Below are 15090 nucleotides of genomic sequence, written 5' to 3'. Positions count from 1 at the left end.
GCTATTTTTTGCTTTCTACGCCTTTTAATTTTGCGTTTTAGGTGAATTAGATCGCGCGTTATCCAGGGGTTTGTACGGCCAACTTTTTTAAGTTTATCTGGAACGAAATTGCGAATGCAGAAGTGGCAATAAAATTTGAATTGTGTCCATAGCGAGTTAACACTGCCGTCGCAAAATGATAGCAAAGCTTCTTCTAGGTAGTGAACAATCTGGAAATCGTCTGCAGCAGAATACTGTTTTACAACTACGGGCTCAGGTCTAGATGACCTTGTTCTACGTGGTAAAGAACAATTGAAATTGACCAATTTGTGATCAGAAATGCCATCTAAAACTGTTGCCATACAGGATTCAAAACTTGAGGAACAGAAAACGAGATCTAGTATTGAAGAAGCTGAACTTGTCACGCGCGTAGGATCAAGAACTGTTTGCGTAAGGGAGTAAGCAAGCGACATGTCTAGTAATATTTCAGCACTCTGCACATCAATAGAACCACATTTCATCGATTCCCAATGTATGCCTGGCATATTAAAATCACCTGCAATAATAATGTTTTGATTTCGGTATTTTTCTAAGTGCTCGTACAGGTCTATCAAGAAAGCCGGTGGGGCGCCAGGGGGCCTATAGACTCCCGCAATAATAATAGGGTTACCAGCAATTACAGCTTTACAAAAAACACTTTCGTGGCAGCTATTAATATCAGGCAAGGAAACGGACGATACCTCGCGTTTAACAAGGATAGCAACTCCGCCCCCTCTTGTTTGACGATCTTTCCGATAACATGTGTGTGAAGGAGGAAATATGCAATTATCTGGAATTTGAGGGTGCAACCATGTCTCCGATATTACTGCTACGTGTGGGTCGTAAGAAAGCAAAAGGTGCTCGAGTTGCTCTTGCTTGTTGCATACACTTTGTGCATTCAGGCACAGCAATCGGAAAGCCTTTTGCGCACTTGGATTGTATTCTACAAGACCCAGGAATGAACGGAGGGCAGCAACATCCGTTGACACTGGAGTGTTAACTACCGAGTCTACTTTCTCTGGAAGCGGCGAGATACCTTGTGCAGTGACCTTATGCCCTAGGAAAGAAAGTTCTGGAACGTCGAAGAGGCATTTGTCGTTCAATTTTAGGCCTGCGTACTTGACTTTCTGCAAGACCTTTGTTAGGTTCAAAAGATGTTCTTCTGCACTTTTCCCAAGGACTATCACGTCGTCAATGTAGAACAACACACCAGGGCAGCCATCCAGAATTGTGCCCATCATCTTCTGAAATGCCGCTGGGGCAGAAGCTAACCCAAAGCAAACTCTCTTGAATCGAAAAAGTCCTTCATTCGTGATGAAGGCTGTCAGGTCCCTGCTGTCAGGGTGCAAAAGAACCTGATGGTAGGCAGAAGCCAAGTCAAGTTTTGAGAAGTGTGTCGCGCCTACCAAGGCATGAAGGAGTACCTCTGTATGAGGCAACGGGAAGCTGTCTGGTACAATAGCCTTGTTAGGCTCCCGGAGGTCAACACAAATTCTGATGGTGCCGTCTTTCTTGTCAACGACAACAATGGGCGAAACCCATTCAGAAGCATCGATGCGTTCGATGATGTCAAGGCTCAGCAACCTGTGAAGTTCATTTCACACTGGTTCCCGAAGTGAATATGGAAGACGGCGCAGCTTCGAAGATACCGGCTGCACGCCTTGTCGAATCTTGACACGATGCGTGAACCGCTTAGCAAGACTCAACTCGGGACTGAAAAGTGAACCGAAGTCGTGTTCCAAGGCTGGCAGAAGGTTTGCTTGCCTGGGTTGCTCTATTGACTGCATCGGAATGTGACAAGGTGTCGGTTCATTAACACGCGGCGGCGGGGCAACGGACGTGTGCAGGCACTCAAGAGTGGAGCCCTGTATTCGAAGATTTAGGGCCTTAATGCCATAAAGGCCAATCAGACAAGTTCCTTGGCGAACGATGTAGAAAAGAAGTGGTGCAGAGCGCCCTTTAAACTGAACGTCTGCCTGGAAACAGCCTAGCATGGAAATTGGCCTCTTCGAATAGTCAAACAAAGTGACATGCGGAGCTGCGAGGAGCAAACCGCTTTGAAAATGTTGGTGAAATTTTTGCTCTGACACAATTGAAACAGACGACCCTGAGTCAACAAGGAATGACAACTAGACATCTGCTACGCGTACTTGTATGTAAACTGCGTGCGAGCGGGATGCTGCACAGTCAAAACTTGCTCAGAACTTCCCCCTGACAAAGCAGCGTCATCGACGCCAACTTCACGAATCCTGCCTTGCATTTGACGCTTGCGGTTGCATACTTTCTGAAAGTGGCCCTTGATACCGCAAAACAAACACTTCTTTCCCTGCGCAGGGCACTGTGACGCTGATGCGCGGTGATTCCGCGAGCCGCATCGGAAACAGTGTGGTGAAACGGACCAGCTGTCTCTGTCTCGCCGAGGGGGGCGGGGCCCCTGCGGCGCATGTGAACCGCTAGCGCTTGGAGAGTTTTGGCTGGAAATTGAATTTTTGCGAAGAATGCGAATACTGGGAACGACGCCGTACAGAAACAGGCTCGACCGAAGCAGAAAATTCCTTCAGCTCTTCAACTGCGTGCTCAAACTGAAGAGCGATCCGCACTGCGCTCTCGAACGAAAGGGAGGAACCCTCAAGCAGCAACCGTTCACGTACGCGGTTGGAAACAACGCCGGCAACAAATCGGTCCCGCAGAGCATCATCTTGTGAAGCGAACTAACAATGCGAAACGAGCTCCCGTAAAGCAGCAACAAAGTCATGAACGGACTCGCCTGCGTGTTGGCTGCGGCGGTGGAAACGATGACGCTTGACGACGACGTTACACGACGTGGAAAACTGCTGCCGTAAGGCGATGAGTGCAGCCTCGTACTCGTCAGTAGCGGCCGCGGGAGGCTTCTCTTGTACTTCCGGTGCTGCGGCGCTTGCTGGTGCTGCGGCATTTGACCCTGCAGGTAAAGTCCGGTAAACACGCTGCCCTTCCGCCCCCAAACAATGCAGAAGAATGGCCTTGCGTCGCGCTGGTGGGAACTCAGCTGCTCCGGACTCTAGAAGGTAGACTGTTAAAGTCTGCGCCCACTCCTCCCATGGAAGCGACGGCCGGCCAGGCGGCGGGAGGAACGGCGGCGGCGGAGCAGGGCCGGAGAAACTCATGGCGGGGCGGACCCGGACGACACTCGATGCTGAAGGTAGCTTGACATTTTTATCCCATCCTCGTCGTCAATGTGATGTTCGCGAAAGACGTAAGAAGCACCGGCAGCGCCACCGTACAAAAAGACGTTTATTGTACGCAACACATCGAATATATACATAAAGGACAGACGCGCCCCCTGGGGGTGAAAGAACACAAAGTAAAAACCGAAACTGAATATCACACTCAGCTGTTGAGAATACGCTGCTTTCGCTGCCTCAAGGCGTACTGGTGCTTTGTCCGCGTTGTACTGCGACAATATAAACCTTGGTTATGCGATGCAGTTTTACAACTTTCAGGTTCCATTTGAAGGGAAAAACAAACACATTTATTCCAATCAAACGTCGAGCAAATATGCACAAGTGTTATGTATGAACTTGCATTCCCCTATGTTGACGATTAGAAAAACATAGCAAGACAAGATGTCTTCTTAGAATGAAAAATTACTTCTCCTGGAAGTCCATGCACTTTTACATATGCCTCAATCGCTTGTTTACGTATCTGGGGTCATTAGCTAGTCAAGCTCTGTCTGCACAGAGTAGCTTCAGCCAGCCCAAAAGCTGATATTTTCATGTATCCGGTCCGTGAAAACTTTTTGTGGTCGACATACAACTGATCTCCTGCCTTTGTTGCACTCACAGTGACAGGCTTGTGCATGCATGAGGGCGTGACGCAAATCTTTTCATCGTGCAAAACTACTTTAACTTGACGTCATTGTTCATAGACATCATAGTTTCACTTCACAAGGCAACAAATTACAACGCGGGCAGCTTAGCAGCGCATGAGCTGCACAAACGCATTCTGCGGGAACTCGCGCCCTGGTCTGTTGCCATTTCGTGATAGCAATGACACTGTGTCTACCTCCTCTGACAGGAAATGGTTGGTGACGTGGTTCCGGTTTCGTTTTCATGCGCAGGCAATTTTAGAACTCTACTTATTGGTAGAAAGACGCGTGTTGGATTCGATTTTTTTTTTTAAGGTTGAGAATAAAGGTTCTCTGGCACCTCTTCCAACTAAGTAATAATGTTATTAGCTGCCACTGGCAAGAATAATTCAGTGTACCTTCCTTGCAGAGGCACAGGGTCATGCCGTAGACTTATCGAGGCAGTCTGTACCTGTTTTTGTGCAAGGCTGGGTGTTATTGCCTGTAATCTGAGTTTCTCAATTATACGACGCCCAGATTATGTGACAGTGTTTCGTGGTCTCCTGAAAGTTGTATATTTGGGGTTCCACTGCAATTGCAGTCATGGACTGAGTTGTCTGATATAAATTTGGGCACTTTTGCTGCCACACATAAATTTTGCAAATTGACGCACTTCACGGCCAGATTTTCTTGCACGTTTCGCCACAGTTGTAGGTCCCTGACAGCATTGGTTGAAGCCACTGCCATTTTCATGACCTCACTGTTCAGCTCTATCGCATGCCATTCCAATGGCTGCCATGGCAACTGTGGCCTTTGTGCTTGCTGTCAATGTTCTTGCAGTTTGGTGCCCCAGTTTTTGCTGAATGGTTTGCCATTGTCAGCAATAGAACCAATTTTGCCATGACCCTGGCCTGTGGTTTTCAAACACCGAAACCATGCCAAGGATCAAAGCAGGTTTGCATAATGCTGGTTTCTAAACATTTCTGTCATAGTACAGTGGAGCTCTTGTCTGGAAGCATACAAGTAGAAGGTCAGAGCAGCCACTATCATGGAATATGTGGTCAGTGCAGTAATATTTTGTGTGGTCAAACTTACATTTCTCAAAAAATTGTCTAAGCTGAAATTTTTTCCCGCACTGAATCATTTTTGATACGAGCCATGTAGTATATTCTTTTCCTTCTGCCCGAAGTAAAGTAGTAGGATGCACTGTCACAATACTGCAGCCACTTCTTGTATCATAAGATACATGTATGCAGCAAAACAAGGCTTATTTTGCAAATGCTGCCAGACAAGGCTTTTAACTTGGGTAAGGAAGTTTGTCACGGAGCATAAGTGAGCAAGATGTGTGTGTCAAAGTATGAAACGAAAGGATTATTTGCACATCATACTGACGCATTCACTTTGGTGGCATATAAAGCTGCACAGACGTACAGTAAATTGCACAAGTAACAGTAACAACAGTCTCTCAGTGCATTGCACGACACATACCTTATTTGTTCAATATTGAATGGCCGGAAATAAGAGGATGTTGTGGAGTAATTACTTTTGTCATACAGTGTTAATCTCAGGATAAGACTTTTATTTGCAGCTGTAAAAGTCTTCAGTGCACCAAAATCAAGGTGTTTTTGTGTGTTGAAACGACCGCATAAGCTCATGCAAGGGCTGCACTTTTTTTTTCCTCTAACTGGAGTGGCAATTTTAGAGTGCAACCCTTATACAATCTTTTAGTATTTTGCATAAATTGCAGAAGCGGCCAAATGTCATTGTAAGGAAGTTTGTTTGTATAGATGAAAGCCACTCACCAATTTAATGATCATTGTCGTGATGTCGAAGTGTCTGCCTTCTCAGCGAGAATCGATCTGAAATCCTTAGTATGGCCCTTGACTGAATCACGTGGCCAGCCTTATTCCGAGGCACGTGTTGGAGTCCACCTACAGCATTTGCTTGCCAACGCCCCACGAGACAGAGGACCCAGACAGAGCACCCACTGCGGAGGAGCTGCTTAATGCCTATGGATGTGAGCAGCCCACTTGTATCGTTTGTGTTTAATCATGTGATGGTGCTCCAAGCTTTCGCTGTAAGTGTGCTATGTGTTTTCATGTAATATCGTGAAAGCTCATTTCAAAGAAATTTCAGTGTTGGCATTGTTGGTTCTAATGTGGTAATTGAAAAAAAAAAAAAAGTCCTGAGGAAGGTGGAAGCTTGAAAAAAAAAAAAAAAGAAATAAGAATGTGGACCTAAGCAGTTGCAGACTTGAAGAAGGCAAGTCCGCTTGTTGGCTCCAGTGTCGCTCCGAGTTCATAGCTCTTTTACATCTGACATGGTAGTACGCTTTCTGGGTAATGTTTCCATCTGCTCCCACCCACTAGGCTCTGAGATGTTTTGTAGGTCTGCATCAAGGCTGCGGTTGTGCACAATGATGTTCATCACTGGGGTGGTTTGCATGACATTCTCCCTATGTTCAACACAACCCTGCAGTGTCCTACTAATTCTTTGGCAGTTATTTCATTATTCAGTCATCTGGTTTTTCCAGCAGCAACCTGTCAATAGCTGTCAGATGCAGTCAGATGTTGCTATTACTGTTGATCATCTACAGCTTCAAGGCTGATGGCAAGGGAAAAGGGTGTAGTATTCGTAAGAACTTCAGTGCTAAAATCTGCTTACTCTCTTAAGAATCAGCTGTTCAAAAAGAGTTTCTCAGATCGCAGTAGCTTGGGAGATGAGGAATCTTTGCCAGATGAAGTCACTTGCTTTCTGTCGAAAAAATCACACTGAAGTTTTCTCGCTGCTGCTGCTGCTTCGGTGGCAGATGCGCTTTAGCTCCTTTATCCATAGGCATCCCTGGCATGAGCTCTATGCCTGCACTTTCGCTGTTTGCATTGAAATCTTTCAAAGGCGTTTTTCAAAGTTTTCAAAGGCGCGCTTTGTTTGCCTTTTTCTGCTTTCTTCTCTCAACCACTCTTAAAGCCACTCTCAGGGTCTAACAGTGGTAACCCTCAGCCACCATCACTCTTGTTTGTGAAGCAGCTCCAGAAATGTGTATAATTGTGTTTCCGGAAAGTTTTTTGTAAGTGTTCGAGCAGCCAACTATGCAGCAGTTAGTGGTATGTAACGTTGCGCATACAATCAGACGAACACAGGAAGTAAAGAAACGTAAACTGCAAGAGCACAAACTATCAACTGGCTTTATTCCCTTGGTCGCTGTACATATATGTTCATTTAACACACATCCCAAAAAAAATTTGAAAGAAGGTTGAAAGAAAGAAGGAAACACACGGCAAGGATACCTCACATTAATAAAAAAAGCTGCGCAGAAAACTGCTTTCTGTGCTATACAGTGCAACAGACGTGTCGCTTACACATTTGTCTCCCAATTCTTTAAAATAAAAAACTTCTAAAAGCTCAGGCCCTACTCTCTCGTTGCTCCTGCCTAGAATTTTTACATTTTTGAAATCTGGCTCACAACCCATACTTGTGCTGCAATGAGTGGGCAAGTTCGCCTCTTTTTTCCTAACTGATGCAGCATGCTCCCCCAGGCTATATTTTATGCAGCGCCCTGTGTGCCCCACGTATGAGCATTCACATGAGAGAGGGATTTGGTACACCACTTCTGTGGCACACTTCACGAACGTTTCGGCATGATTTTTTCCCCAATCGCTTCGCCGTTTCCCGTTCCTGCCAACCCTTGGGCAAAGGCCGGCTAGCTTCTTTGGCACAGAAAAAACCACATGAACACCATGCCTGTTTGCCACTTTTGTCATGTTATGAGCAACTTTATGCATACATAATTTTTAATAGTTATCTCTAAGCTAGTGAGCATGTCCCACACAGATTCAGTAAGTAGGATTTTAACAAGCTGTAGACAATCTGGCAAAGGTTTAGTGTTCACGTAGGAAACCTCATCTAACGAATCACTGCAGTTTTTAGATATTAACCTGAATTTTAGTATGCGTCACATCTGCCGGCGACATGCACCAAGTGGGCAGAAAGAGCTTTTGCCTTTTGAGTCTGTGCATTCAAAGATAGATAAAAGGGCAATCGGAAGCTCGTGTCTAGAATGGGCCCTCACCAAGTCATGCCCGCATGCCATGCGTGATAGCTTCTCTAGGCAAATCAATAGGCTGCTTTGAGCAGGCTTCCCCTCCGTGATTATCACGAATGTGGCTGAGAAACTTCTCAAAAATATAAAGAAAGGAAATCGCGGCAGCAACACGAAGCGACTGCGTAAAAATAATGTCACAGTTGTGCCATAGGTGCACAAAGTTGTGTATGACATGAAAAAAGTGGTGAGTGTTTGACCTTAATCAGTTTCTGACTGAACATTTGGTTAGAGCAATGGATGGTGACTCAGTATTATCATGAATGGAATTTCTTCTGCGACACACTCATCTACAAAAATGTCATGAGAGCATACTGTCGTACTGAAGATGGTTGTGGATGATCTGTTTGCCTAGCACTGAAAAGGCATTCTCGGCTTGTGGTTTTTGTAGATTTCAGCAGCCGAATGACCTTTAGAGCATAGAGTTTCCTAAAATTAACCAGAGAAGTGTCTGACGCTGCGATTGTTCAGCGACCAAAGTAATTATGGGCAGTACAGTGAAATCTAGATACGAATCTCAAGGGACCGCTAAAAATTATTTGTTTTTTTTAAAAGTTATTGTAGTGAAAGTATTTTCACGTGGTCATGACGTTGACGAAGGCAGCAGACTTTATGTCGAATTGAAACTGTTTAGTTGGCCGAACTTGTGGCCACTAAATCGAAAGTTAGATTACAGGAACACAATGGCACTGACATTGGCAAGCAGAGCATCGGCCGTGAATCATCTTACAAGCGATGACGTGTGTCGGCATTTATACATGTGCTGTTGAATATTCTGCTAGCCGCCACATAATTTACAGAACAAACTTTAATGATCATGCTGTGCGCGTAATCACATCGAAGGTTTACAATTTTCTTGATATCTTGATAGTTTTTAGTCAGTCGGCATGGTTGCACTAGACAACAGTTGCACATGTAATGGGGCAATAAAAAAAACTTGAGAAAAGAGTGTGGGAGTAATAAAAATTTACAGAAAAATCAAAAACAGAACCACGTGAGTCGCTTACCTGTGCTGTGTATGGATTTGTGACGGGGTTATGCTCTAGTAAGCACAAAAAAAACAAACACGAAATACAGTCGAGCCCACTTATAATGAACTTGGGCGTGACATGGCATCTGTTCACTGTATCCCGAAGTTCTTAGTAAATGAAAAACAGCTTTAAAAAAAAGTTGCTAGTCAAAACAAATTTTTTTTTCTTCAAGAAAGTCCGTGATGCACGTTTCAAGGAGCAGAAGCGATAAGGATGGTCTCGAGTTTATTTAAACCGTCAGCATGTTCTTTGTCGAGGCCCGCGGCATATACAAGATGCCTGAGGTTAATAATATAGCCAATGACTTCAGTGCACGGTTGTGGACACTGGCTCCAAAGTTTTGTCACCCTCGCCATGGGCATGTGTGGGCTAGTGGGCATGCCGGCTGGCCAGTGTGCATGTCGGCTGTCCTGAGTGGGCATGTCGGCTGGCCTCGCGTCGACATCATGTCAAATTCGTTTATTTTCTTCATGCAGCTTCTCGTCTTGGGATCGACGGCGACGGTCCGAGAGACGCATTGCACATTCGTCCTCGCTGAACCCCTGGAAAATTTTGAAGACTGCGCAGGACAACGGGTGTACTACAGGCGGTGCTGGGAAGGATGGGAAGTGTCATCTGCGGCTACATCGACGTCACCGGAGGAAGATATAAGTACACGGCATCCATCGAGCATCTTCAGTGGGCATGTCGGCTGGCCTCGCGTCGACATCATGTCAAATCCATTTATTTTCTTCGTGCAGCTTCTCGTCTTGGGATCGACGGCGACGGTCCAAGAGACGCATTGCACATTCGTCCTCGCTGAACCCCTGGAAAATTTTGAAGACTGCGCAGGACAACCGGTGTACTACAGGCGGTGCTGGGAAGGATGGGAAGTGTCTTGTGCGGCTACATCGACGTCACAGGATGGAGATATAAATACACGGCATCCATCGAGCTTCTTGAGTGGGCATGTCGGCTGGCCTTGCGTCGACATCATGTCAAATCCGTTTATTTTCTTCATGCAGGTTAGTGATGATGCTTCATCTGCCAAGTGTGACGACCCTTTCTTTGTCCAGGTGACATGCCCATGTAGCTTAAGCAGAATCTGTTCTGGTGTACGCGAAATGCTTCTCTCTTTGCTTTTGTTGTGTGGCGACGTCGAGCCGAATCTCGGCCCTGACGTTCAAAAGTTGCTTGCTGAGCTTTTGGATGGGCAGAAAAGCATTCGGAAAAGGCTGGATGGCATTGAGCTGAAGTTAAAGAAAGTGGAAGAAGTTGCTACGGCTGTAAATGAGGTAAAAACAATGACGTATAAGTTGGAAAAAAGGGTCATAAGCTTAGAAAGCAAGCTAGCTGATCTTGAAGATAGAAATAGGCGGAACAACTTGATTGTCTGTGGTATACCGGAAACAACTAATGAAAGTTTCGATGAACTCAGCGAAAGTGTGTTGAAGGGTGTGTTTACCGATATCCTGGAAATACAAGTGTCGTCTGCGGAAAGAATTTACAGAATTGGGCGCAAATAACTACGTAAGCCTCGCCCTATAATTCTAAAGCTTATTGATTACCGTGACAAGGTTGCTGTGCTTAAAAATTGCTTCAAACTAAAGGGTACAGGTTTCTCGATTTCTGAGGACTTCTCGGATGCTACACGACATAAAAGAAGAAAATTATGGGAAATCACGGTGGAAAATCGAAGGGCAGGCGAAAAAGTCAAATTAATCTACGACGAAATCCGAGTTAACGGTGCTCTGTTCGTTTGGGATGCAGACCGTAACGAACGAGTGCCACTTCCAGGTAATGTCGTTAAGGAATCTCAGCAGTGAACCGAAGCACAATCAGGCAATTCATTTCGCTGCATTCAGTTTAACGCCCGCAGCATCATTAATAAACTTGATGACCTGGAAAGTATCACAATAGTGCATGCACCCGATCTGATTGTAATAACAGAAACCTGGCTACATTCAGATATTAAGGACGATGAAATAGCACCCCCAGGATATGGCATTTATAGGAAAGACAGACCATCTCGTGGTGGTGGTGTGGCCGTCCTGTTTAAAAACTATCTCAATGTGACTAGGCTTTCCGATAGAGACGGTATTGAAAGTGTCATTATTAAAATACACCTTGAGAAAATGAACCTGGTTGTGGGTGCATTTTACCGCCCTCCGAATGACGAGAAGGCGTTTTTTGATGGTGTTAATGATTTTCTTTGTTCTTGCAACACAAGCACGTGTAATATATTGTTAGCTGGTGATTTTAATATTCCTCAAGTTAATTGGGACGCGGACTTCCCGGAACCGCTTTCTAGTGCTGCTCAGCCCTTGGTCAACATTGTTCTTTTTCATGACTTAACACAGTTAGTAAAACAACCCATTTGTGTTCAAAGTAACGCACAATCTATTTTGGATTTTTTTCTTGTGAGTGACAGAATCCTTCGTCGAAATCCTGTTTTGTGCGTCTATGACGGTGTATCCGACCATCGATTGTTATCTTTAAGCATTCCACTGCGCGTTAGGAAAGAAGTGAAGGAAAAACGCGTCATGCCAAAGTTCACTCACGCTGATGAGGTCGTCGTGCTTGACCTGTTAGATATATCGTTTTCTGATGTCAGTGATATGTATGAATCAAGTAGTTGCTCTGTCGAAGATTTGTGGGGTTTCTTCAAGAATCTTGTTATGAAATGCATCTCAAGTCATGTCCCCTCAAAGATTATCAGAACGCAATCTGCTTGCCCTTGGACGACGAGAAAAGTAGTGCGAGCGGGACGCAAACTAAAGAAGATGCACAAAAAAACTGCGCCAGAACCCGTCACCTCCTCATGTATCAAAATTTTGTAATATGCGTTTGCAGTTAATTGAAACCATAAAGAAGGCAAAAGACTACTTTTTCAACATATCTTTGAAAAACTTCTTGCTTTCCGCTCCTGCGAAGTTCTGGCGACACTTGTCACCTAGGAAGCAATAAAATCATATAAAATCCTCATTAATGGAGAATTGCATATAAAATGCTCAATAATGGAGAATCGGTAACTGACGAATCACTCCAGTCTACACAAATGGCGATGGAAAACAACCAAATTTCGCGATTTTTCAGGACGTACCTAAAATTTCTGTCTTAATGATAACTGAGGAGGGTGTCTTATCACTGCTGCTTAAAATCAATATAAAGAAACCACCAGGAATCGATTGCATACCGAACGCATTTCTAATAAGGTATGCAGAATGGTGTTCAAAGTATTTATCTATTATATTCATAAAAACGTTGTCCACTGCAGAACTCCCAAGAGATTGGAAGCGCGCGAAGGTTGTTCCGATCCCTAAGGTGGAAAATTCTTCACTAATTACGTCATACAGACCAATATGTTTACTGTGTACCTGCTCAAAATTGCTAGAACATATTATTTTTATACACTTGTCAAACTTTCTGCAACAAAATAACTTGATTGATTGCCGCCAACATGGTTTCCGTAAGGGAATGTCGACGGTTACCCAACTCCTTGAGACAATACACGAGTTTGCCTCAACCTTAGATAAACAGAGTCAAATCTATATAATTTTTTGGACTTCCAGAAGGCATTTGATCGCGTCTCGCAGCATAAGCTTTTGTTAAAATTAAAACCCATATTACAAAATAACTCGCTTCTCTCATGGATGGAGTAATACTTATCGTCTAGAAGTCAATGCGTATCACTTGGCGGCTCATGTTCACGCCCGGCGCCCGTGCAATCAGGCATTCCCCAAGGGTCGGTTCTCAAGCCACTATTCTATTTAGTTTATATAAATGATATCGTAAACGATATACCTGTCAAAATCAAACTGTTCGCGGACGATTGCATCCTTTATCAGGAAGTAAACACACCTGCCGACTAGGCATTATTAAGTAGTGCCCTGGACAAACTACATATTTGGTGTGAAAAATAGCAGATGAGCATCAATACTACAAAAACCGTCTCAATGACAACTTCAAGAAAGAAGGCACCACTTACTTTCCAGTATTCAATAAATGGTCACTGTCTTAGTGCTGTAAATCATTATAAATACTTAGGTTTGGTAATCACTTCAGACCTCCGGTGGAATGAACATATCACTTTTCTAGAAAAGAAAGCCATGAAAAAGCTTGGATGTCTTAGAAGATCGTTACGACAGTCAACGCAAGTAATAAAACTATTAGCATATAAAACCTACATTCGTCCCCTTTTGGAATATGCCTGCGTGGTCTGGGACCCATACACAAAGAAAAATATTGATAAACTAGGAAGCCTACAAAAAAAATCTGCTCGATTTTTCTTTCGCTCATACAATCGCCTTACGTCAGTCACTCTTTGCTTCAGACATCGAACTTGGAAGATTTACATTTGCGGCGATATCGCGAAAGACTAAAATATATGTACCTGCTCTATCACGATAAGCTTGGCATTCATTCAAGTGCGTATATAGAAAAAGTCGTGCGACGACCCATGCGGGCGGATCATTAAAAAAAATTACAGGAATTTTCTTGCAGAACAAACTCGCACATGGGCTCTTTTTTCCCACGAACTGTACGCGAGTGGAATCGCCTCCCTGGTGGGATTGTGGAGACGGCGACAGTGGCGTCATTCTTATCGGAGCTAAAAAACTTACAGCATGTCTTCCTGCCATATTTGTACTCTTTGTTTTGTGACGTTAAGTTGTTAGTACACAAGTGATGTTAATACACACTTATATAAGTATAATGCTATGCGCAATTGCATGTCATGCACTGTATATTTTTCTTTTCACCGCATTAAAACTTGTGTGTCTGTGGCATTTTCTGTGCGTAATATATTGTGAAAATGTTCAGTGTGCTATATTTATATGTTACCCACTCCTGCTTATGGCTTCACTTTGAAGCCAGCAGAAATCCTGTAAATAAATAAATAAATAAATAAATCTGATTCCTTCAAATCGCTCTTGCCACGCACGTCATTCATAATGCCTTCATCCATGCATGGTTACACGGTGTCGGCATCATCATTGCTAGTCATGAAGTCATCACATCAGATTTCTCGCCCACTCTCCCATGTCGTAGTTGATGATGCGCTACCACAAATTGCTGCCGGAGTGGTCCCGTTCGGAAGCTTCAGGCTCGGCAGCGGGCCCTACGTTGACAAAGTCAGCCTCGCGAAAACAGTGTGGCACGCATCTAGTGGTCACCACCGCCCACGAAACCTTCACCATTTCTGCAGCCCATTACCGGGACTCTCGAAGTGGCACGTTGCTGCCAAGTAGTCAACAGCTTTGAGCAAACACTCCACAACTGGGCACCTAACGCACGGATTACACCCAAGCCAAGCAGTCACACTTTTGGTGTTTTGTTGAGCAGCAGAAAAAAGCACGGAAGGCCTTCATCTGCTATCCTGACCACACACGCACACCAACAGTGAGCAAGACGCACACACATGCCAGAACGCAAGGAACTGCTCTGGGCCCGTTTCTACTCAGAAAACAAAGCTTCTGAATCCGAGCCAGCGTGATGGGTGTTGCGGACCGGACACATGCCAGAACGCAAGGAACTGCTCTGGGCCCGTTTCTACTCAGAAAACAAAACTTTTGAATCCGAGCCAGCGTGACGGGTGTCGCGGACCGGTGGAGATGGGCATAAGAGTTGTGATAAAGAGGTTCTAATAAAGTGGCTGATTTTTTCAGCCCAGTAGGAAGCGCACTGGCGCAGCACCTGAACAGAGGAGAGTAGACTTGCGAGAGAAAAAACAAGGAGTTATGATAGAGTGAAGAGATGGTAGGATACGGTGGGAAGGCGACCTTGAAAACCAAAAACACATGGGAAGCAGGTATGTCGGGTAGCTTGCTTGAAAGGTCCAGGAAATGCGAAGCTCACATGTAGGAAAATTTGAAAGAGTGCCTGCGCGCGCAGAGGTCAAAGAATCGTGTTGTGACACCGGCGGTGTTTCGCTGCCTCACCGACTTTGATAATTCGCGATTAATTTCATGTAACATCCGTCTTTACACTTCCGCACGCGTGCGGAGAGCATGTTGAGCCAAGTGCAAAGTGAGCGAGAACAGGTCCTAAAGAAGGGAATGAATCTCAAATTATCAGAGTCGCGTCCACTGGAACGATATGACACCGAACCAGACAAGACGCAGATGATCAGGTATGGT

At 44.7% G+C, this 15090-nt stretch overlaps 1 protein-coding gene across 2 annotated transcripts in view; it reads left to right on the top strand.

Annotated features, from left to right (window-relative positions):
* The window catches only part of Ns3 (nucleostemin 3), a 262076-nt gene that overhangs the window by 223282 nt on the left and 23704 nt on the right, over positions 1-15090 (top strand). For both annotated transcript variants that reach the window (XM_037419646.2, XM_037419639.2), the window contains exon 12: positions 5738-5861. In XM_037419646.2, coding sequence (XP_037275543.2) covers positions 5738-5861 — 124 coding nt within the window. The remainder of the gene's footprint in view (positions 1-5737; positions 5862-15090) is intronic.

This window comes from Rhipicephalus microplus, chromosome 3 (genome assembly GCF_043290135.1).
Source record: "Rhipicephalus microplus isolate Deutch F79 chromosome 3, USDA_Rmic, whole genome shotgun sequence".
Classification (NCBI taxonomy): Eukaryota; Metazoa; Arthropoda; class Arachnida; order Ixodida; family Ixodidae; genus Rhipicephalus; species Rhipicephalus microplus.
Note: the sequence above shows the minus strand (reverse complement) of the source record. Positions and strands in the feature narration are given on the sequence as shown.